At 40.3% G+C, this 22,585-nt stretch overlaps 1 protein-coding gene across 9 annotated transcripts in view; it reads right to left on the bottom strand.

Moving 5' to 3' along the window:
• Positions 1-22,585, bottom strand: part of GRAMD2B (GRAM domain containing 2B) — a 117,437-nt gene that overhangs the window by 5,530 nt on the left and 89,322 nt on the right. For 5 of the 9 annotated variants that reach the window (XM_028849172.2, XM_028849175.2, XM_028849173.2 and 2 more), the window contains 10 exons: positions 19,354-19,465; positions 16,864-16,930; positions 15,819-15,922; positions 11,128-11,223; positions 8,367-8,438; positions 8,187-8,267; positions 5,046-5,157; positions 4,039-4,164; positions 2,791-2,878; positions 1,602-1,706 (listed from right to left, as the gene is read on the bottom strand). In XM_028849172.2, coding sequence (XP_028705005.1) covers positions 1,602-1,706; positions 2,791-2,878; positions 4,039-4,164; positions 5,046-5,157; positions 8,187-8,267; positions 8,367-8,438; positions 11,128-11,223; positions 15,819-15,922; positions 16,864-16,930; positions 19,354-19,465 — 963 coding nt within the window. 9 annotated transcript variants of the gene reach the window in all.

Here is a 22,585-nt window from a genome sequence, read left to right as displayed (position 1 = left end):
TTTTTAAGTGGATATGGTGTGTTTCGGCTTCCAAACAAAAATCAGGCAATTATTTTCAAGCACGTGGTTTCTTAGAACCCTTTTATTAACCCCTAATATCCTCTCTGTCTCTACCAGAGCATAAACTTACAAGAATGATTGCACTTTTCAGCTATTTATACTAGAACTTTAAAAGTTTAGGAATGTCTTTATCTAGTTAATCAAATGTCCCTTGAAATGTGAGACTTTTGTAGTTCCTTCTTTGAGATTTATCATACAGCTATAATTGTCCTTGTCTTATAATCAGGCATGAGCCACTGTGCCTGGCCTGGAGTCACTTCTTGTCTTTATGTACATTAACTTTTTGAACAAGATGGGAGAAAGTAAGGGCAGAGTATGAATCCATAACAAACTGTTTATTAGGCTTTTGTATTTTATTAGTTCAAGTGTATATTTATGGTTCAAAAATAACCTGTATACCTGCATACATGTAAGCCACCTAAAGGTAATTCCTACAGAGTAAAGAAAGGTCCTAGAATGGTATAACACAGTATTTCTCAAAGTACAGAGCTCGGACCATTGCCATCAGCACGACCTGGGAACTTGCTGCAAATGCAAATTCTCAGGCCTCATGCCAGACCTACTATATCAGGCACTCTGGAGATGAGCCCTGAAATCTGTTTAAACGATTCTAGATAATTCTGATGCAAATTAAAGTTTGAGAGCCACTGGTAGACTGAGGAGCCCATGGTTTTTGTAGTTATATACACCTGCAGCTGATTCTGCAAACCGTAAGACATTAAACTAATTATTACTCTTGAGTCTCAGTTTCTTCATCTGTAAAATGGGAATAACAGCTCTATTCTAAAGTTGTGATGAAAATGTAATGAGGAAAAATCATTTGTATTTGTATGTGTATGTATTCATTCTAATAGAGTCTTTAGCATGTGGTGGATACTCTGTCAGGAAATATCTCTACTTCAAAAACTTGGGCTAAATGTACACTTTCTAACATAGCATAAATTATTTCACTTTTTAGGCAACGTGTCAAAATCTTCATGTAAATAGGTTTAAAGAAAAGAGCTCTATGTCTGAAAAGGTTTAATTAGGCCAGGCATGTTAAAAAAAAGACTGATGGAAAATCTTCACAGACACATTCAACTAATTACTAGTCACATTGATCTTGACAGTGGTCAAGAGTTTTGTAAATAAGTGAGTTAATATAAAAAGTTATACATGATCAAATGTGCCGAGTTTCTTGAATTGCTTCTTTCTCTGAGTGTCTTGGTTAACTGCCATTTTACTAAGGTAAACTTGCATAGTTTAAGAAATGGGGCAAGGTCACAACTGCATCTTAGCATATTAGAGCAAGATAATATAAAATGAGGCTTGTTTCTTGCCTTCTTACTAGCAACATTACAACAACTCCAAAATAGTACAGGGTTAGGTCATCCATTTCTAGACCCTCCTACCTTTTTACTTTCCACATATACACTTAACAAAATATCTCATACAGAATGTATCTCCAATTAATGTTTACTAAGAAGGATGCTAAGTTCTGGTCAATTATTACATTAAGCAGAAAGGCAAGCAGATGACAGCACTAGAGGCAATTAGCTTACTCAGTATTATGGGTGTCCACAATGGAGGTTAGTAACCCCAGCTGCTCCTCCAGAGTATTAATTCTGTATCTCATATAGAAGGTCGAGATGATTAGTGCACAGACACTGGAAAGGGATGAAAGAGAAACTTTCATTAGGTTAATGGCCAGGATCTGATGTTCATAAAACAACTCAGTGCCAATGTGATATACTTGAGGCAAGGCATTTTCCAAAATAACTTGGTAAAGAGATTTTAAAAACATCCTTTCTAAACAGGCTGATGCTTGTTATAAAACTTACAGCTAGAAGAGACTTAAAATCCTCTAGCCCAAGTCCCTCAATTTGCAAATAATGGCCCTTCTAATAGCATTGGTCAGAGCCAGACCCAAGTTGGAGTAGCGAGCCAGCGTTCCTCCTCCCTGCGGTACTACCGTCCTCTGCTAGAAGAGCCTGGGCAGACAGTCCCAGTCGTGTTCTCTGGTGACTCCCTCCTTTATCTGGAAACTAGACTGGGCATATTTTCCTTGGTTGGGAGGAACAGCCTAGAACTGGGTCAGGCTATTTTCAGAAGAACAATCGGTTACACACTGGAAGTTAAAAAAGTCGATGCCTACATTTTTGGTAAAGGGGATGAGGATAACATTTTCAAGTTGTGTTGGCCCCTGTTCAGGGGACATGGGACAGATGGCAAAACAAAATTACAGCTAGATAGAAGGAATAGGTTCTAGTGTTGAATACCACTGTAGAATGACTAAAGTTAACAATGATAGAGTTTCAAATAGCTAAAAGAGGATATTGAATGTTCTCAACACAAAGAGATGATAAGGGTGATGGATATGCTAATTACCTGGATCTGATGAGTATACATTATATGTATCAAAACATCACTATGTACTCCATAAATATGTACAATGATTATATGTCAAATAAAAACAATAACAAGGGTAAATATATTTCATAATTTACAGAGCAATTTCCCAACTAATGGTACCCACTCAGAACTTAGTCCTCTGCAGGGTTTGGCACAACCACGAAAATGTGACCTAAGCCTAAGGAAAAAAAGCTGAAGTAGGAGACAGAAATTGTCAAAGTAAAGATGTAGGTCACATTTCAGACAATTGAGATTTACAGTCAGTCTCGGCAATGTGAAGAGATTACTCCTTTAGCGAATGAAATCATTTTCTTAGTCACAGTAAATTCATGTACTTACACAATTGCATAGAATATAAGAATATGGTGAAGCATGGGACATTTCTGAGACTTGACTTTATGTAAGATTCCAACAGTTTCTGACAGACCTGTTGGGTGGAAAACAAAAAACAACTGTTTAAAACCATAACACACTTCTTTTATCCAGCAATATCCCTATATAGGGTACTTGAGAGAGGCAATTATTCCCAGGTAAAAGAAATCAGAGAAAATATCCACTGAAGCCTCCCAGTTGTCATTTTAACCAGTAGTTACAATTCCTTCCAACACAATTCATTGATTTACACACCTATCCACAGCCTTCTTTGTGTCAAGCATTGTGCTGGAATCAATGGTGAACAATATAACAATATCCTTGCTCTCTTACCAGTATAGCTAGTTATTAGAATAAAAAGTAAATAAGAAATTTAAGTTTTACTGGAAAATTTTTTGTTTTTTGAGACAGTCTCACTCTGTTGCCCAGGTGACAGTGGCGTGATCACAGCTCATTACAGCCTTGACCTCCTGGCCTCAAGCAATCCTCCTGCCTCAGCCTCCCAAGTAGCTAGAACTACAAACATGTATCACACCCAACTGATTTTTAAATTTTTTGTAGAGATAGGGTCTCACTATGTTGCCCAAGCTGGTCTTGAACTCCTTGGACCCAAGCAATCCTCCCACCTCAGCCTCCCAAAGTGCTGGGGTTACAGTAACAGAAATTTTTGAAACATAATCTCATGTATTCAGAATCATGAAGTGACCTCCATGAAGGCTATTCACTTTCGTATCCCCCACTGTAATCATGGAACTGGGTACTGGTTGCTAAATGAATAAGTGAATTAATATGCAAAGACCTATAATACAAAGGGAGGAAAGGGAACATGAAGAGCAGTCATAAGGTGAAACATGGGGACCCTTTAAAAGTTACAAATAGGCCAGGTGTGGTGGCTCACGCCTGTAATCCCAGCATTTTGGGAGGCCAAGGAGGGTGGATCACAAGGTCAGGAGTTCGAGACTAGCCTGACCAACATGGTGAAACCCTGTCTCTACTAAAAATACAAAAATTAGCGGGGCATTAGCCGGCTCAGGAGGCTGAGGCATGAGAATCACTTGAACCCAAGAGTCAGAGGTTGCAGTGAGCCGAGATTGTGTCATTGCACTACAGCAGCCTCGGTGACAGAGCAAGACGCTGTCTAAAAAAGAAAAAAAGTTACAACCAGACGTCTCCAACCCTTCTAAAAAACCCCCTCACAAGACCTCCATTCCTTACCCTGTGCAGGGAGACTCTTGGCTTTTCCTTCAGGTACTCTGTTCACATGGGCATCTGCCCGAGTTGGCTTTGCTTCTCCCTTGGAGACATTCAGAACTGTTTGGGATTCTGTCACATGGAAATCTACTAAGCCAAAACGGAGCTGGGTAAGTTTTCTCTCCAATGTATTTAAAACAGGATTAATCACCAAGTAAATCAATCCCTCAACATGCATGATGGTCAAGAACATGAATGGATCATCTCACAAGTTAGTTGTGGTGGCTGGGGGCTGAAACTGAATGCTTAAGCAAATAAGTAATAAAGTGATATAAGGATAGTCTTTCATTTTCCAACTAACTCACATAGATAATTTGGCTATAACAATTAAAAATATTATTGAAATAAGAGGGAAGAAAATAGGCCAGGCGCGGTGGCTCACACTTGTAATCCCAGCACTTTGGGAGGCCAAGGTGGGTGGACCACGAGGTCAGGAGTTCGAGACCAGCCTGATGAACATGGTGAAACCCCATCTCTACTATAAACATACAAAAATTAGCCGGGCTTGGTGGCACATGTCTGTAATCCCAGCTACTCGGGAGGCTGAGACAGAAGAATCGGTTGAACCCGGGAGGTGGAGGTTGCAGGAGCCAAGATCGTGCCATTGCACTTAGGCCTGGGCAACAGAGAAAGACTCCGTCTCAAACAAACAAACAAAAACAAAAAAAAGAGGGAAGAAAATATTATGTTTTTCTCTCTCAACTACCCCAATATTAGGTCTATTTAAGAGACCTCTGTTAAATATGCATAAAAGGAAACGAATTTTTACCACATAGGCAATTCTTTTCCCTCAAACTCTCAAGGCATCCTTTCTCCAGATTCCATTCCTGATTTTTAGCTAGGAAGACAATGTGGCTTTTTTTTTCTTTCTTTTCTTTTCTTTCTTTCATTCTTTTTTTTTTTTAAGGGGGTTGGGTGAGGATGTTTTGCGGGGAATTAAATTTTAGTCAAAATACAACAATTTCCCAAACCTCGAGAGTTCTCAGATTCAGGAGTTTGAGAACCAGAACTGCTGTATCCTTCCATGTCTTGCCTTCTTTGTTGAACCACTCCATCCAGATCTGAGAATTCATCATTGAAATCCTGAAAGGAAACAGTGAAATGAAGACAGGCTGATTTTCCCTTAGTAAACAGGCAGGCCTTTGTACCTCCCAGCCCTTTCACCTAGGCCTGACCTATAAAACACAGAACAGAAGGAAGGATTACCCCATATGATTGGGATTTTCCCAACAGATCACCGAGTGTCTGGTTACTGAAACAGATTTTTCAGGCAGTTAAAATTCTGTCAACAAACAGTGGCCAACTTGTTTAAAACAACAAATGTCTGGAAAAACACCCAGAATGCCAATAATTGAGAAGCATCCAGTGTGAAGCTGAAGAGGTTTCATTAGCACTTTGAAATGAGAAAACCTGATTACTATACACATATATAAGAGCAAAAATAGAAAGCTTTAAATCCAAGTTCAAATATGTAGACAGAGAGAAAGATACTACTAGATTATAGTTTTTTTTTTTTTTTATTTTAAAAAAGTATTGGAAACAGAAAAGGAAAAATGGCTTTAGCAAATTAGGCCCTGAAAATAAAGTTTAAGCTTTTTTTATTCCCTCAACTAAATCAAAACAGGGTTAGTGCTAGTACATTTACATTTTAGAAAGATGATGGAGGAGTAAGGGAAAAAGCACAGGCGTTCTACTTTGTATTCTATTGGTTCCCCAAAGTGCTTAAGAACGGAAGAGACAAATGGTGTCATTAAAATGTCCTGGCAAAGGTACAATTAGGCTGAGCTTTTAACAATTTAGTCAGCTGCCAGATGAAGAAGAGACTCATCTTGTAAGCAAATTACCAACCTTTCACCTTGAACTAGCTGTCTTTTGTTCATCTCAACACTCATTTCGATTTCATACAAGGATTTATAGGAGAAGGAAGATTGAAAATTTCTTCAATTTAATGATTTCTTGAATGCCTATCTTGTATCAGGCAGTATGCAAAGCTCCTTACATACATGATTGCATTTAATCTTCACAGCCATATCATGAAGCTGGCATTTTAATGGATGAAGAAACTGAGTCAAAGCAGTTACAGAGCTTGCCTGATGATATAACATAGCTGGGTGGAGCCCAGATTTAAAACCAGGTTTCTTGGATTCCAAATCATATGTGTTACATTATATTTTGTGCTGCTTCCCACTACTGTTTTTCAAGGTAGATTTTTAAGAAATTGAGATAAAATTCAGGTAACATAAAATCCACCATTTAAAAGTATACAATTTAGTGGTGTTTAGAATATTCACAATGTTGTACAACCATGGCTACAATCTTGTTCTGAAATATTTCCATCACCCCCCAAAGAAAGCCCATACCCATTAGCAGTCACTTTCAATTTCTCCCTCACCCCATTCTCTGGCAACCACTAGTTTACTTTCTGTCCCTATGGATTTGCCTGTTCAAGATATTTCATATAAAGGTAATCATAGAGTATGTGGCCTTTTTGAGTCTGGCTTCTTTCACTTAGCATGCTGCTTTCAAGGTCCATCCATGTTGCTATATTGTTGCTGGTATCAGTACTTCATTTCCCTCTTTTTTTTTTAGATGGAGTCTCATTGCACCATCCTCCAGGCTGGAGTGCAATGGGGCGATCTCAGCCCACTGCAACCTCTGCCTTCCAGGTTCAAGCAATTCTCCTGCCTCAGTCTCCTGAGTAGCTGGGATTATGGGCACCCGCCACTAGGCCCAGCTAATTTTTTGTATTTTTTAGTAGAGACAGGGTTTCACTATGTTGGCCAGGCTGGTCTCGAACTCCTGACCTCACGATCTGCCCACCTCAGCCTCCCAAAGTGCTGGGATTACAGGCGTGAGCCACCACGCCCAGCCCTTAATTTCCTTTTTATGGTTGAATAATATCCCATTGTATGGGTATTTAAAAAATTTATTAATCAGTTGATGGACATTAGGCTTTTCCCCACCTTTTGGCTATTACGAATAACGCTATTAACATTCTTGTACAAGTGTTTGTGTGAATACGCTTTCAGTCCCATTACTTTTAAACTGTTCTCAAAAAAAGATTTGTGGGAGATGTTGAAACCATGGGCTCATATTGCTTCATTAATGTTGAATATTTATAATCATTTGAATGATATGGCTGGAACTCTCTTGGGAAAACATTATAACCATTATGGGTACAAATCTTACACAAACAGAGGGAGCTACTTCCCACTGGAGATTTACTCTACAGTTTACAAAGTCTAAGGGAATGAATCAATCTTTACCTGTCACTTGGGCTTTATAGCTTTCTTTTCTTTTCTTTCTTTTTTTTTTTTTTTTTTTTTTTTAGACTGAGTCTGGCTCTGTCGCCCAGGCTGGAGTGCAGTGGCCGGATCTCAGCTCACTGCAAGCTCCGCCTCCCGGGTTTACGCCATTCTCCTGCCTCAGCCTCCCGAGTAGCTGGGACCACAGGCGCCCGCCACTTCGCCCGGCTAGTTTTTTTGTATTTTTTAGTAGAGATGGGGTTTCACCGTGTTAGCCAGGATGGTCTCGATCTCCTGACCTCGTGATCCGCCTGTCTCGGCCTCCCAAAGTGCTGGGATTACAGGCTTGAGCCACCGCGCCCGGCCTTTTTTTTTTTTTTTAACAGTTAATTCTGAGCATGTTTGTCTTCTCTTCTAAGTTGTGAAGTCTCTGAAGGCATGAATTAGTTTTAATTTTTCCTGGTATCCTACAGCGTGCACTAGCATGGTGCCTTGAACACAGAAGACATTTAAGGATTTGTGGGATGACTCAGTCCTACCTCAAATAGATGTGTGAATCCCTCTAAACCAATATTGACAGGCAAACAGAGCAAGACTTTATGAATGCCTTCACTGACCAGTAACTCACCAAGACAGTCTACTAGGTGTTTCCTTCTTTTTGCAGGACAACTCTTCAATTACTTGGAAAAAGTTTATGGCTACTATGGTTTCCTCTTCTTCAAGACAGATATGCCCTGTTTCTTCAACTGTACCTCAAATATTTTGGTCCTAAGCTCTTCCCACACCCTGGTCATGGTGTAAGCACAAGTGTAACTGTGGGACATATTCCCTTTCTTTTGCATTTAGATAGTTATGTAGGCAACTTACCAGAGGCAGAGATGACGGGCGGTCTGCTCGGAAACTGTTTTCAGCAGAAGATGGATTGGGACTGTTACCAACACTTGTATTCTGAAATTATTGGAACAAAGCGAAAAACCAGATTAACAATGAAACCATAAGAAATACAGAAGAGAGATAGTAATTGAGGCTCAGGGACATCATACTCACTTCTAAGTGTCCACACACAGATTTTAGTAGTTTGTAAGTTGAATCTCTGGAGAGTAAGGAGACAAACATGTACTGAAAAACAAAACAGGATAATTATGAATAGATATTACCTGATGAGAAGTGAGAGTTGAGAGTTCAGAAAAGTATCTGTATACAGCTTTTTCACTTTCAAACAACATGGACCGCTCTTTGATCTACATTCTCCTCTCACCCAAATATTCCATTTTTATTCCATTTCTGGAATAAAGCAAACATTCTCCCATAAAAACAACAAAATTTTCAAACCCAATTTAAGAGTAATCAATACATGTAGGGCAAAATGAAGGCTCCAAAAGCCTGTCATTGGTGCCACAAACAAGCCCAGAGAAGAAAAGGCCTGGACATTAAAAAAAGGCTAGTGACATTCACTAGATCCCCTTTAAAATCTCTCTCCCTCTGTTTTTGTTGTTAAGGGTATTTAACAATTCCCGAGGGTCCGCCTTCTCTGCTCTGACCTAGATTTCCACTGAAAAATTCCCAGTGGCTCTAATAGGCTAGCTCTCTTTCATGCCACTTCCAGATTCTTCCTTGTACAAATATGGAGATTTTCGAGTGGAGACTTATAAGTGAGCCATGGGAAAGAAGTAAAATAGAAGCTAGACGAATCATGTGAAGACAAATGACATGAGGAAAAATGATTTTACCATAAACAATATGTTCAGAAAATATAAAAATCTACTTTTTTTCCCATCTATTTATGTCATAGAATGTTTTCAGACCTCCTTTCCATGAGTTTGCGATTATCCTTCTCATTTACCAATGAGGGAACTTGAATTATTTCCAAGCAAGTACTATATTCCAAAGTAATTAATATTGTGGGTTCTGGCATCAGGCAGATCCAGTTGCAAATTCTGGCTCTGACACTTACTAAGTGGGTGACATTGGGAAAACTGCTTAACCCCTCTAACTTTCAGTTTTCTTAATAACAGTTATCCATTACAGGGTGGTAGCAAGAAAATATAAGAAAAGCATTAGTGTATGGCCTGACAAGGAGGAAATACTGATGAGTGTTGGCTATTAGTATTTTTAAAAGATCCCCAAATAGATATTAACATATCTTCTAGCTTATCAGAATGGTCTCTTTTATCTTTCCTTCTTTCTTCTTCTCTCTACAAGTTTTCTAGTATGGTTAGAAAGGAAATCTATAGCCAGTCACGTTGGTTCATGCCTGTAATCCCAACACTCTGGGAGGCTGAGGCCGGGGATCACTTGAGCCCAGGAATTTGAGACCAGCCCTTGGCAACATAGCAAGACCCCATCTCTATTAAAAAAAAAGAAAAAAGAAGAAAGGAAAAAGGAGAAATGAAATCTATAGAATGTAGATTTTATGCTTTCATAGAAATAATAGGTAACAGATTAAAAAAATTTCACGTGAAAAGTAACCACTCCACTCCCTCTTTCTTGCCAAGCTGAAATAAACACCACTTTAATGTAAATGTTTCTGATCGCACATGTCTGGGGTAGCACAATAGTCAATTCAGCTCTGGAATTTCTATGTAGAAGGTAGTTCAGGCAACCTGTTAGTAAAGCAGGTCTAAAAACTGATCCTGCACCTGCAGTTGCAGAGCAGGTGCAAGTTTTATTTATCTGGAATGGCTCTAGGGAGGTATTGACTGAGGTTATGGGGAGGCTGGCCACCCCCACACCAGGAACTCCTCACTATCAACCTGCTTGCCTCACCCTGTCAGTAAGGTGGTGTTTTGTTGTTATTCTTTATATATATTTATTACTGTTTTGAGACAGGCTCGCTCTGTCACCCAGGCTGGAGTGAGTGGTGCTCGATCTCAGCTCAGTGCAACCTTTGTCTCCTAGTCTCAAACAATCCTCCCACCTCAGCCTCCCCAGTAGCTGAGATCACAGGTGTGTGCCACCACACCCAGCTAATTTTTGTATTTTTTTGAAGACAGAGGGTTTCGCCATGTTGCCCAGGCTGGTCTTGAACTCCTGGACTCAAGCGATCCACCTGTTTGGGCCTCCCAAAGTGCTGGGATTACAGGTGTGAGCCACTATGCCTGGTCTTGTTCTTGTTCTTTTTCTTGGAGACAGGGTCTCGCTCTGTTGCCCAGGCTGGAGGGCAGTGGCACAATCATGGCTCACTGCAGCCTTTACCTCTTGGGCTCAAGTGATCCTCCTACCTCAGCCTCCCAAGTAGCTGGGATCACAGGCACACACCACCACACCTGGCTAATTTTTATATTTTTTGTAGAGATGGGGTTTCACCATGTTGCCCAGGCTGGTCCCCAACTCCTGGGCTCAAGCAATTCTCTCACCTCAGCCCTTAGCCTCCCAAAGTGCTGGGATTAAAGGCCTGGCCTCCCTTTTTTTTTTTTTTTTTTTTAAGTTTTTTTCTTCTTTAAGACTATTAAAGGAACTGAATATACCAGTTTAGCCTGATCTAGCAGATGTTAGCCTGACCTAGCTGAAGTTGAGACAGCATTTTATTTTTTTGACCTTGGTCAGGCAAGTATAATTAAGTCAGCAGGAAATTCAAAATTGGCAACACTTCTATGAGAATAAATCACCTTGTGAAGGGAAACAGCACTACATGAATGTCTACAGGCTATAATTTTTAAAATTAGTCTTATAGAATTTTCCTGATTCACCAAAGGAGATGATGATATTTATGGTTTGGAGTCTTGGTCCTTGGCAAGAGGGCCCTCAGGCAGCAGAGCCCAGAGCAGGAGGACAGAGCGAAGGTGCCCTCGCTCCGCTGCATACTCACCCTGTCTGTGACCGTCGCTATGATGAGGGCGTTTGGCACTAGAAGAGCAGTTTTGGTTTTCTTTATTAGGGTTACTGAGAAAGCTGGAATAGAGATCTGAAACAGAATCAGCAAGTTAATGCCAGTTCAGACTTGACAGAACAGCACTTCGAATCTTCACATTAAAGGGAAAAAAAAAAAGTAAACAGAAATCAAAACCAGCAGCAAGCTCCCCAGCCTCCATGAAGAAAAGTCAATCTTACAGAGTGGCAGGGATGTGTCACTGAGCTCCTCAAAATGGTGCTTACTGAGCCGGAGGATAAATCTGAATCATCGATTGGACTGAAGATCTTGGTGGGAAACCTTTATCTTCAGACATGAAAATAGAATGCAAAATGTATATTCATTTTAAAGATAAGCCCAAGGCTCTAAAGAAATTTCAAGCTTCTGGTCATCCACTTTGGGCTAACTTCCACATGCCCCACTCTCCTCTGTCTTTAGGTGCACGTTGGGGGGAAAATGTTAAAAAGCACTGGTATAATAGGACCATCACTGGAGAGAAAACTTGGGACCTGAATTCTTGGCTCAGTTCTTTTTTTTTTTTTTGAGACAGAGTCTCGCTCTGTCGCCCAGGCTGGAGTTCAGTGACACGATCTCAGCTACCTGCAAGCTCCATCTCCCAGGTTCACGCCATTCTCCTGCCTCAGCCTCTCGAGTAGCTGGGACTATAGGTGCCCACCACCATGCTCCGGCTAATTTTTAAATATTTTCTGTAGAGACGGGGTTTCACCGTGTTAGGCAGGATGGTCTGGAACTCCTGATCTTGTGATCTGCCCACCTCGGCCTCCCAACTTGGCTTAGTTCTGTTACTACAGGTTGAGCATCCTTAATCTGAAAATCAGAAATCTAAACTATTCCAAAATCCAAAAGTTTTTGAATGCTGATATTGATGGTCAAAGGAAATGCTCACTGGAGCATTTCAGATTTTGGATTTTTGGATTAGGAATGCTCAGCCAGTTATATATTGGCAGACATTGCAAAATCTGAAATCCAAAACACTTCTGGTCCCAAGCATTTTGGATAGGGGATACTCATCCTGTATCTACATGACCTACTCCCCCGTGTAAGCCATCTGTTCTAGGCCTCAGTTTCTTGATTTATAAATTGGAGATAGTCTCATCTACTTCTCAGGATTTTCTGTGGATTAAGTAAGATAATATATGCAAAATGCCCAGAGATGAATAAAAATTTCATTTACCTCCTCACTTGTTTATGAAATCAGGATGGGTGAAATAAAATATTTTTTAATACTAAATACTTTTCTGGTTCAACAAAGAATAACAACAACAGTAACTATAGAAGCTACGATTATTGATACCTATTTACCAGATAGAATTTAATTATGATGATCCTACATAGTCAATATTTTAAGAAATAAAGAAATTTATTTAGAGAGGTGCATATCATACATAAGAAGTTACAAAGATGGAACTCAAGCCAGTCTGATTCAAAATGTGGGTTCTTTTCAATACAATGTGCTATAAGAATGTATCAAATGGCACAAAGAACAGAAGTTCATGATAATTTATGTTATACCTCTCCAACCAAATTTGATCTCAAAGGAAAATGGATCGCCATTACTTTAATCCCTGAAAACAGAACATCTACTTCTTGAAAATGCCTCACATATTCTCAAAAGTGGAGAAGAGATGGGCTTTATGTAAGTACTGCCAGCTTGAAGGAAGCAAGCACAATGAGCTTTTTTTTTTTTTTTTTTTTTTAAGATGGAGTTTTGCTCTTGTTGCCCAGGCTAGAGTGCAGTGGTGCGATCTCAGCTCACGGCAACCTCCTTCTCCCAGGTTCAAGTGATTCTCCTGCCTCAGCCTCCTGAGAAGCTGGGATTACAGGCATGTGCCACCACGCCCGGCTAATTTTTTTTTTTGAGAGGGAGTTTTGTTCTTGTTGCCCAGGCTGGAGCGCAGTGGTGCGATCGCGGCTCACCGCAACCTCAACCTCCCAGGTTCAAAGGATTCTCCTGCCTCAGCCTCCTGAGTAGCTAGGATAACAGGCATGTGCCACCATGCCTGGCTAATTTTGTATTTTTAGTAGAGACGGGGTTTCTCTATGTTGGTCAGGCTGGTCTCAAACTACTGACCTCAGGTGATCTGCCCACCTCAGCCTCCCAATGTGCTGAGATTACAGGTGTGAACCACCACGCCCAGCCACACCCAGCTAATTTTGTATTTTTAGTAGAGACGGGATTTCTCCATGTTGGCCAGGCTGGTCTTGAACTCCCAACCTCAGGCGATCCACCCGCATCAGCCTCCCAAAGTGCTGGGATCACAGGTGTGAGCCACCGTGCCTGACCACAAAATGAGCTTTTAATTTTGAATATTTGCATTTACATCTGGGTTTATGAGATGGGCTTATTTATTGCCCTCAATGATCTAGGCAGGAAGACTATGGAAGAACAAGGGATAATCCAATTGAGACATTTTCTAAAAACTGTTTGCCAAAGAACTCCACTCACAATATTTTTCAAAGGCAGGAGGCAATTCAGAACTTACAAGTTGGGATAAATTTGGAAAAAAAGAATTTGAGATCTACTTAGATCATAATTTAAAAAAAATGAGTCTAATTTTGTTTCTGAGCAGCAATACAAACACACAGTGGCAAAGGGCTATAAATTTAGATTTTTCATAATCTAAGGCATGGAACACCCTTAAGAAAGTTTTCAATTGCTTCATGAGTATAAAATTACAACCAGATAACATTTGTAAAATAAAGCTTAAATCACTTTTCAGTTTGAGCCTAGACAGAATGTGATACATGCATGCTAATTTTACTAGCATCTGAAAATACCAACAGGCTGACTAAAAAGGTCCTGATTAAATTAAGGCTACACTTTATTAATATTTCTCCAGGGTAAATGATAATATTTTTCCAGGGTAATGGTAACATTTTTCCAGGGTAAACTGCTTTAGAAGGGGAACTTGATTAGAAAGTTCCCACGGTAGAGCAATTGTTTGGGTGCCTTCAGCTCATACTGGATCACGCTGGACTGAGGTCCATTGGCAGTGAGGAAATTCTGCAACATCTCTGAAGCCCAAATCTCCTTTGACACCATCCTTAGAAGGGATGGAACATAGAAGTCACTATCATGGTTCTTATTCCCACGCCCTGCTAATTTTCAGTCTCCTGCCTCTGTAGGTTACACACTGCAAAAGCAATCTTAGTATATCCATGTCTTCAAAAAACCAGGGTCACTTCTTCTAACTTCTTTTTATCAGTTCTTAGGTAGAAGTAGAACTTTAAAATCATTGCTAGAATCATATCAGCTTGAAAGTGCACTGACTGCCTTTGTGGATCCCCCAGTCGCTTAACAAAGACTAATGCTTTGTTCATTAGTGTCTTCAGTCCCTGCTGCTCTGCTCAGACATGTTGGCTCTATATGAATTCCTGAGAACTATATCACATTGATCAGTACTACCCAATCCCCTTCCCCATTCCATGAACAAGACCTTTAATCCAGAAATGTAGAAATAGATGAAATACTGCTTCATATTGATTTGTATTATACTGATTCAGATAATACTGTCAATCAAATAATGCTTATCTAAACATAGCTCTATATGATAAAAAATCAATATAAAAAGAACATGTTTTACCTAAAGAATAGTATGCTAGTCTTCAGCTCCAACACTGACAAAAGAAAATATTCCTATTAGATTTGTTAAGTGGTCTTTATGCAATTGCCAGTGGTTTTGGAAAGAATATTTAAATAAGGCACATCTACCACTCAAAACAAAAAGAAGTTTTCATCAGCTACTTCATGACTATGAGAGTTGCTTCTTCACACTCATGAATCAGAATGATTGAAAACTCACTGAGGTCATGCAAACCCAAGAAGTGTTTCTCTGGTGTTATTCTGGAGGCCTGAATGAACTGTGATGTGACATTGTAGCTCAAAGGTAAAAAAAAGTCAGTGGGATAGAATTATCTTTTCCTTGATAGGCCACGGTCCCACGGTCCCCAGTTTAGAGGGCAGTGCCAATTCCTTTAGGCTGTTCTGCTTAATGTCTCAGGATGTCATGTGTCTCTACTCCCCCAAATCTGTATTTAATAATAATGAAAAGATGTAATATCAGAGTACACTTGGGATCGAGGGTGTCTGACTTCCCCAGGCTAGGCCTTAACTGCTCCACTTCCTGCTCATTTTGTGCTGGTGAGGGTACAAAGGGAGTGCTAATAAGTAGCTTATTTATTGGCCTGCTGTCCTAGACATCACTGATAACTGGTATAAATATGGTATAAAAATTGATGTTTCTTAAAAGAAATGATTTCGGTTTAAATGTATGTGTTTGAAAATCATGGCACACCCTCCATATAAACAACTTTGAGTGTTCGCTGGTGACATCTGAGTAAAAAGGATTTAGGGTATGGCTATGGGTGAGGTACATGTGTATATGTGAGGTATATGTATGTAAAGAAATGAGTGAGAAAATAATGCTTAGGGAAAAAGGGAAGTTAGTGTCATCTGGAGGCATTTAGAACCTATAGTATTTGGCATTACAACAAAGGAAACTTGGCATAAAAGATTAACCATAATATAAGTATCTATAAATATAGCTAAATTTAAGACGATTAATATTTGCCATATACAATAAAGTATGGGGTTAGCTTTTTTAAATTTATTTTTTAATTATACCAACCTTTGTGTCTTTTCCAAAGACCTTGGAATGAAAACAAATCCAGTTTTCTGATACAAAGAGCTTTCCTTGGTATAGTATTTCTTTCTGTAGAGCACAGGTAAAGCCTGGGAGAATACACACAGGTACAGCATCATTTAGAATTTCCATTTAAAATAAAAACCATGTATATATTTTGGTGACTCAAGGATGGGCAGAGAATTCATTCATACTCAAAAGTTTTATTGCCTCTTCTTCTGTCATCTTTATGGAAAGCAAGCTGTGGCGACCAGTTTGTTTTTAAATTCAAAGTCTTACCAACTTCAGTATAAATATCAGAATGAAAAGGCAAATCTACTATTGTACCTGAGAGACCAAGAATGGCGTTTTACAAGTCTGCTCTATCATGTGCTGGTATTAGTACACCTGTTCCCCTTTTCCCCAGTATTTTCACTAATGACTGTTTTCGAAATAGATGGCCTCACTAGAGGAAGAGCACATAGCCCACACTTTCTGTCTGAAGGTCATGGCAGGAACCCAGCATCTTGCCTCAACTTTTGCACATCAAGAGAGGCTAGAATGGAACTTTGGGCCCCTTGATGAATCACTGCAGAGCCCAGTAGGCGTGCTTAACTAGCATGCTGGGCAAGATATTTAGGTGACCATCACACCCTTCATAGTGGCATCAGCACGTGTCTGTCCATGTCTAAGGATGTAAGTTTTCTTTTAGTCTTCTTCTAGTGGCCTCTCTTGCCCCAGGCTTGTTATCCTAAATCTTAAAGCAATGTAACCATGTGCATTTCAGCAATAAATAAAGAAGGGAAGGGTATCATGGAACCATCTTGGGTGACTCCATACCCCATGGAGAACTGTTTCTTTTTCTCCTCTGTGATCTTTTCATGCTGCCTGGTGAAAGCTGATTGAAGCTGGTGTTATTGTTATGTTATGACTTTCAGAAACCTGATCCCCTTGGTGACTCAGTCCATAGACTAGGCCCTCTTTCTTCCCCAAAACTAATGATCAACTTTTCAAATATGTAGCTTAAAAAGTCAAACAGGTCAGAACTTACTTTGCTTCAGTGGTTCCTCCGTTGGAACACTAAGAAACAACTTGTGAAAGTGCATATTGGCCTTGTACTACAACGAGAACAAAATACAAGCATCACCACTCACACTTTCTTGTGAAACATCACAAATTCAACTTCAACAACAAATTTTCCCTCCCTTAATAGTATCTTTAGGAATTCCTTCTCACTGATCTTACGTCTCTGACACAAGCCTTCAGTAAAACACAGTGAAAGTCAGGGCACACAAGTTTCATTTTCTAACAAGTTTAATGCTTTGCTGGTTGGATATAATGATGCAGCTGCTAGTCAGCCTACTGCTGAGGAAACAGGGCTAGACAAGGATGTCCCTAATCAGAAAGGGGATGAAATTTTAAGGAATCTCATTAGGGAGGGTACTGGATCCCAGGTACTAAACGTACCAGTGAGTACTCTCAGAAGAATACAGTGGTTCAAAGCTTTGTAGTCAGGTAAACCTGAGTTGAAGTCTTGGCTGTAGTGGCTCTAGCTCTTGGTGTGTGACCATGGCTTAGTCCCTTTATCTCCCTGGGCCTTGGTTTCCTTTTCTGTACCAGAGGGCAAAAACAGTACCTGCCTCAAGGTATGTCATAAGGCTTAAATGGGATAATACACATAAAGGACCTATAGTCTAAGGCAACATATGGCCACTCTTCCTACTGTATTATTTGTGAAGGCATTTCCTTAGCCAGTGACAGGAGTAGGATGCAGTAGGCTACTGTCAAGACAAGTAGGATTTCATACAAAGACTTCACTCTCCAGGGCAGCAGAAAGCCCAAGACTATGAAAGCTGCAAATCACTTCATCTTCAAGGGATCTGTTTTTACAACTGTGACAATAACAATGGATAGCCAGCAATTTACAGACTGTAAAACACTTTCATCTGCATCATACAGCTATTAAGAGGTAGAACTGTTAGCTGGATGTGGTGGCATGTGTCTGTAGTCCTAGCTACTTGGGAGGCTGAGGCAGGAGGATCTCTTGAGCCCAGGAGTTCAAGCCTGCAGTGAGCTATGGGGTATAACTGGATCCTCTCTCCACAGCATCAATCTGCCTCATAGGATACTTCTGAAGAAAAATTCTTATAAAGAAAATGGGTAGGAGGCCCTGGATGGCTTATTATCCAAACCAAGAGTGGTCTCAATGGCAAAACTGGCCCTGTTTTACCATAAAGAACTACAGACCAGGTCATCAAGACGGTAGATGGTCCCTGCAAGTCAGCTATTTTATAGATAAACACCTTGTAGAAAGATACCTTGATTAAAGCTGGGTGTTGTATGGCTTCACTGAGCTTTTGTTTTCAATGGCTACAGTGAGCAATGGTTGCACGCTTGATTTAAAATATGCTAGGCCATAAACTCTTCAAAAATGTCAACGTAAAAATTGGCAAAAGAGGTAGTGGGGCTGATTTCAATTAAAAGGGACATAGCAGGCTGAGTGCAGTGGCTCATGCTCCTAATCCCAGCACTTCGGGATGCAGAGGTGGGTGGATCGCCTGAGGCCAGGAGTTTGAGTCGAGCCTGGCTAACACGGCAACACCCTGTCTGTACTAAAAATACAAAAATTAGCTGGGTGTGGTGGTGCACATCTGTAATCTCAGCTACTCAGATGGTTGAGTCATGAGAATCACTTGAATCCGGGAGGTGGAGGTTGCAGTGAGCCGAGATCATGGCATTGCACTCCAGCCTGGGCAACAGAGCAAGACTCTGTCTCGAAAAAAAAAAAAAAAAGAAAAGACATAGCAACTACATGCAGTATGTGACTCTTGATTGGATCCTGGAGAGGAAAAAAACACCTTTATAAAGGATATTTATTACCGGGACTACCATGGAAATTCAAAAGTAGATTTTATATTAATAATATTTTAATACATTTCATATTTAAATTTCTTGGGTGTGCCGATGGTTTTTGGTTTAGCTCTTAGGAGGCACATATTCAAGTATTTAGAGGGGTGAAGAATTAAAAAAAAACCCAAACTCCTGGCCCCAGTACATGCATCACACTCTCTGATGACATAGAACTGGGTTTTGTTTCCTATCTGGGTGTATTTTAGAGCAGAACCAAAATCAGTTTGGAGAATAATCCTGACCCTGTTCAAAGGTCTTACTCCTCTGTGTGCAGTTGGCTGGCCTACTACTATTCAGGCAGATGCCTTATCAGACTCTTCAATTTCAGTACAAGGATGTCACAACTCCCCTTGTCTTGCTAATTATTGGATAAGCACATGACTCTGTGTTGGTCCCTGATCTCTGGGTATTTGTCAGAGTTCGAGGCCACAGCATGGAACTCATCACCACGCAATGTGCTGAAAAGTGAGTTGTGATAAAAAAATGGACTGTTTGTTCTTCTAAATTGTCTAAACTCTATGCCTATATTAGTCTTGACCAGCAGGAAGGTGCATGCTTGAGTTCCTTCTTGTCACTGGCTTCAATAGTCTTGTCACCCCCTAAGACAACACAAATTCCATTCTCAAATTACCTGGCCGGAAGATGAAGACTTTTTTCTTTCAGTCTTAGGGTCATTTTTGCTTTCTGTTTTACAGTCGTTCTTATCACTTGCTAAAGAGGCACCATCAAAACTGGATTTTGACCTAAAGAAAGAAAGTCCAGGGTGTCTATAAGATAATTTTTTTTTTTGAGACAGTTTTGCTCTGTTGCCCAGGCTGAAGTGTAGCAGCATGATCACGGCTCACTGCAACCTCCCCGTCCAGGACTCAAGCGATCCTCCCACCTCAGCCTCCCGAGTAGCTGGGACTACAGGTGCATGCCACCATGCCCAGCTCATTTTTTTTGTAGAGATGGGGTTTCACCATGTTGCCCAGGCTGGTCTTGAACTCCTGGACTTAAGTGATCTACCCGCCTCGGCCTCCCAAAGTGCTGGGATTATAGGCATGAGTCACCACACCTGGCCTATGAGATACATTTTTCATTAATTTATTGTAATAAATCTTGATTATTATACTATCGTCTAAGAAAACCTGACATTTGTTTTTCTTTTCTGGATATCAAAAATCATTCATGATACTCTGAGAGCATTTACACAGCACATGCTTTGGGACACTGGAAGGATTTCAGCAGGCTGTAATCAAAAACTGTAGAAATAGTAACTTATAGAGGGTGAAATAACGATCAAGTTGTGAAAATAATTATGTCATTTTAAAAGTATTTTAATCAGTATGTAAAAAGGAGTACTTGAGGCAAACTACTAAATAGTATTGTGGCTATAGTTCATTCAAAGAATATTTTTGTTTCAGAATTCCACTAATATTTAACAAGTATTAATTGAGTGGGGCATTGTGTTAAATGTCTTGGGGCCCATAACACAGTCTTTGTCCTTAAGGCGCCTGTGTACGCATGCATCAAACACTTTTTAAAAAAGGCAGTACATGATTTAGCACCAAAACAAAAACAAAAACAAAAAAAAATATTACAGCAGTTAGGAGAAGGTATGGAGCCAATGAGTCTAACAGGAGGTGAGAGATGAGGAAAACAGGCTGGGCACAGTGGCTCATGCCTGTAATCACAGCACTTTGGAAGGCCAAGGTGAGCAGACCACCTGAGGTCAGGCATTTGAGACCAGCCTGGCCAACATAGTGAAATCCCATCTCTACCAAAAGTACAAAAATTATCTGGGCATGGTGGTGCGCACCTGTAGTCCCAGCTACTCGGGAGGCTGAGGCGGGAGAATCGCTTGAACCCGGGAGGCAGAGGTTGCGGTGAGCTGATATTGCGCCACTGCACTCTAGCCTCGGGGAGAGAGCAAGATTCTGTCTCAAAAAGATAAAAAAGTTAAATTTAAAAAAGTAAATAAAGAGAAGAGGAAAACAAGAGAATAATGTGGGCTTGAAATGCTGGGCCTAACAGGATACGCAAGAATCGGGTATGAGGAAAAGACACAACACATCCCGGAGTGGAAATACAATACAAGTGAAATCAGAATAAAACAAAAATGAAACCAAAAAACATGTGTGAAGCCAAATCTTCCTTTTTCCTGTTAAGGACAGAGGTCAGAGCTCCAGAGTTTCTTTCTAAGGCGATTCTAGTCCTGGTTTTCCATTTTAGTAGATGTGTGCATTTGTACGTGGCTTCAACCCTACGGCTAAAAGCAGTCTCTTCAAAGTAGCATGCATGGATGATTTTTGGAGTTATATATATGAATAAGTTTTACGATCGTGAAGTTGCTTTAATGTTTCTGGGAGGAAATGGCACATAAAATCCATGATTTCACAATATTATTCCTTAAAATGAGGTTCAGTTAAAAAAAATTGGTTCAAAGTGGATTTAAGAACAATCTGAAGTAATTCAGGTGGTACCTGGGTGTCACAGATAAACAGAAAGGACTGAAGTTAGAGAATTATGCTCTGGTTTTCTCAGCTGTGAAAAGATGGACTATATGAAGTCCTAGGCTTCTTCTAGCCACTACAGTGTATGATTCCACAGTGCTCAAATCACAGGTCAAATACCCCTCAGCTGTTCAAGGCAAATGAATTTAATTTCAGACACAGGCCATTTAAGCTATTCACAGATGTAAATTCCCTGGGAATTCTAGGGATTACTTTTTTTTGGAAGCTATGAAAAACATTTGTTCTCTATTTGAAAATAAAACTATCTGTACAAATGTCAACTTACCTTTTATTTATACTATTCACAGATTTGAATTCATCATCTCTACTGATTCAAATCAATAAATGTTAATGGAATGGGCAAGGAAATGATCAGACTGTTTGAAGATCCATGGCCTGCAAGCAAATATGACAAGTAGGGTGGCTCTACCCTTGATAATTTCAAAAGGCAGAAGCAATAAGGGGGTTCATCTGCATGACACTGACCCCTGTGGACAGGGTATGTATGTATATAATATTGATTTCTTTGGGTCTTTTCAACCCTGTTATTCTCACTTCCTACAGGTGACAAGAAGCCCAGTGCAAAATGAAAATGTGGGGTCCCTTATATAAAAATTAATTAATTAATCTTTTGAGACAAAGTCTCACACTGTTGCTGAGGCTGGAGTGGCACAATCTCGGCTTACTGCAGCTTCCACTTCCTGGGTTCAAGCAATTCTCCTGCCTCAGCCTCCCGAGTGCATGCACCACCACACCTGGCTAATTTTTGTATTTTTAGTAGAGACGGGGTTTCACCATGATAGCCAGGCTGGTCTTGAATTCCTGACCTCAGGTTATCCACCTGCCTCAGCCTCTCGAAGTGCTGGGATTACAGGTGTGAGCCACCAGGCCTGGCCCCCTTACATAAAAATTATTAAGCATTTCTGGATAGCAAGAGGGGAGCATTAAACCAAGTGTGGGCCCTTTCCAGTTGCACAGACCACATGCTCATGAAGTTTAGCAAGCATGCCCTGTGAGAGTGTATTATTATTACTGAAGCCTGGGGAAGTTGGAGTAAAACCAACAGTGTTTTTAAGGTGCCTGCTGTAGTCAGCCAACAGTGGTGAAAGACATGAGAAATAACGTGCCTTGTGCCTTTGTGAAGAGAAGCATTAGGTGAGGCTTTGAGGGGAAACAACTAGAGGAAAAAAAATGGTTAAACTGAGATGCTGGCCAGGTGCAGTGGCTCACGCCTGTAATCCCAGGACTTTGGGAGGCCGAGGCCAGTGGATCACCTGAAGTCAGGAGTTCAAGACCAGCCTGGTCAACATGGTGAAACCCTGTCTCTATTAAAAGCACAAAAATTAGGTGGGCATGGTGGTGCACGCC

This window comes from Macaca mulatta, chromosome 6 (assembly GCF_049350105.2).
Source record: "Macaca mulatta isolate MMU2019108-1 chromosome 6, T2T-MMU8v2.0, whole genome shotgun sequence".
In the NCBI taxonomy this organism is placed as follows: domain Eukaryota; kingdom Metazoa; phylum Chordata; class Mammalia; order Primates; family Cercopithecidae; genus Macaca; species Macaca mulatta.
The sequence above is the reverse complement of the archived record's forward strand: the minus strand, read 5'-3'. Positions and strand labels throughout refer to the sequence as shown.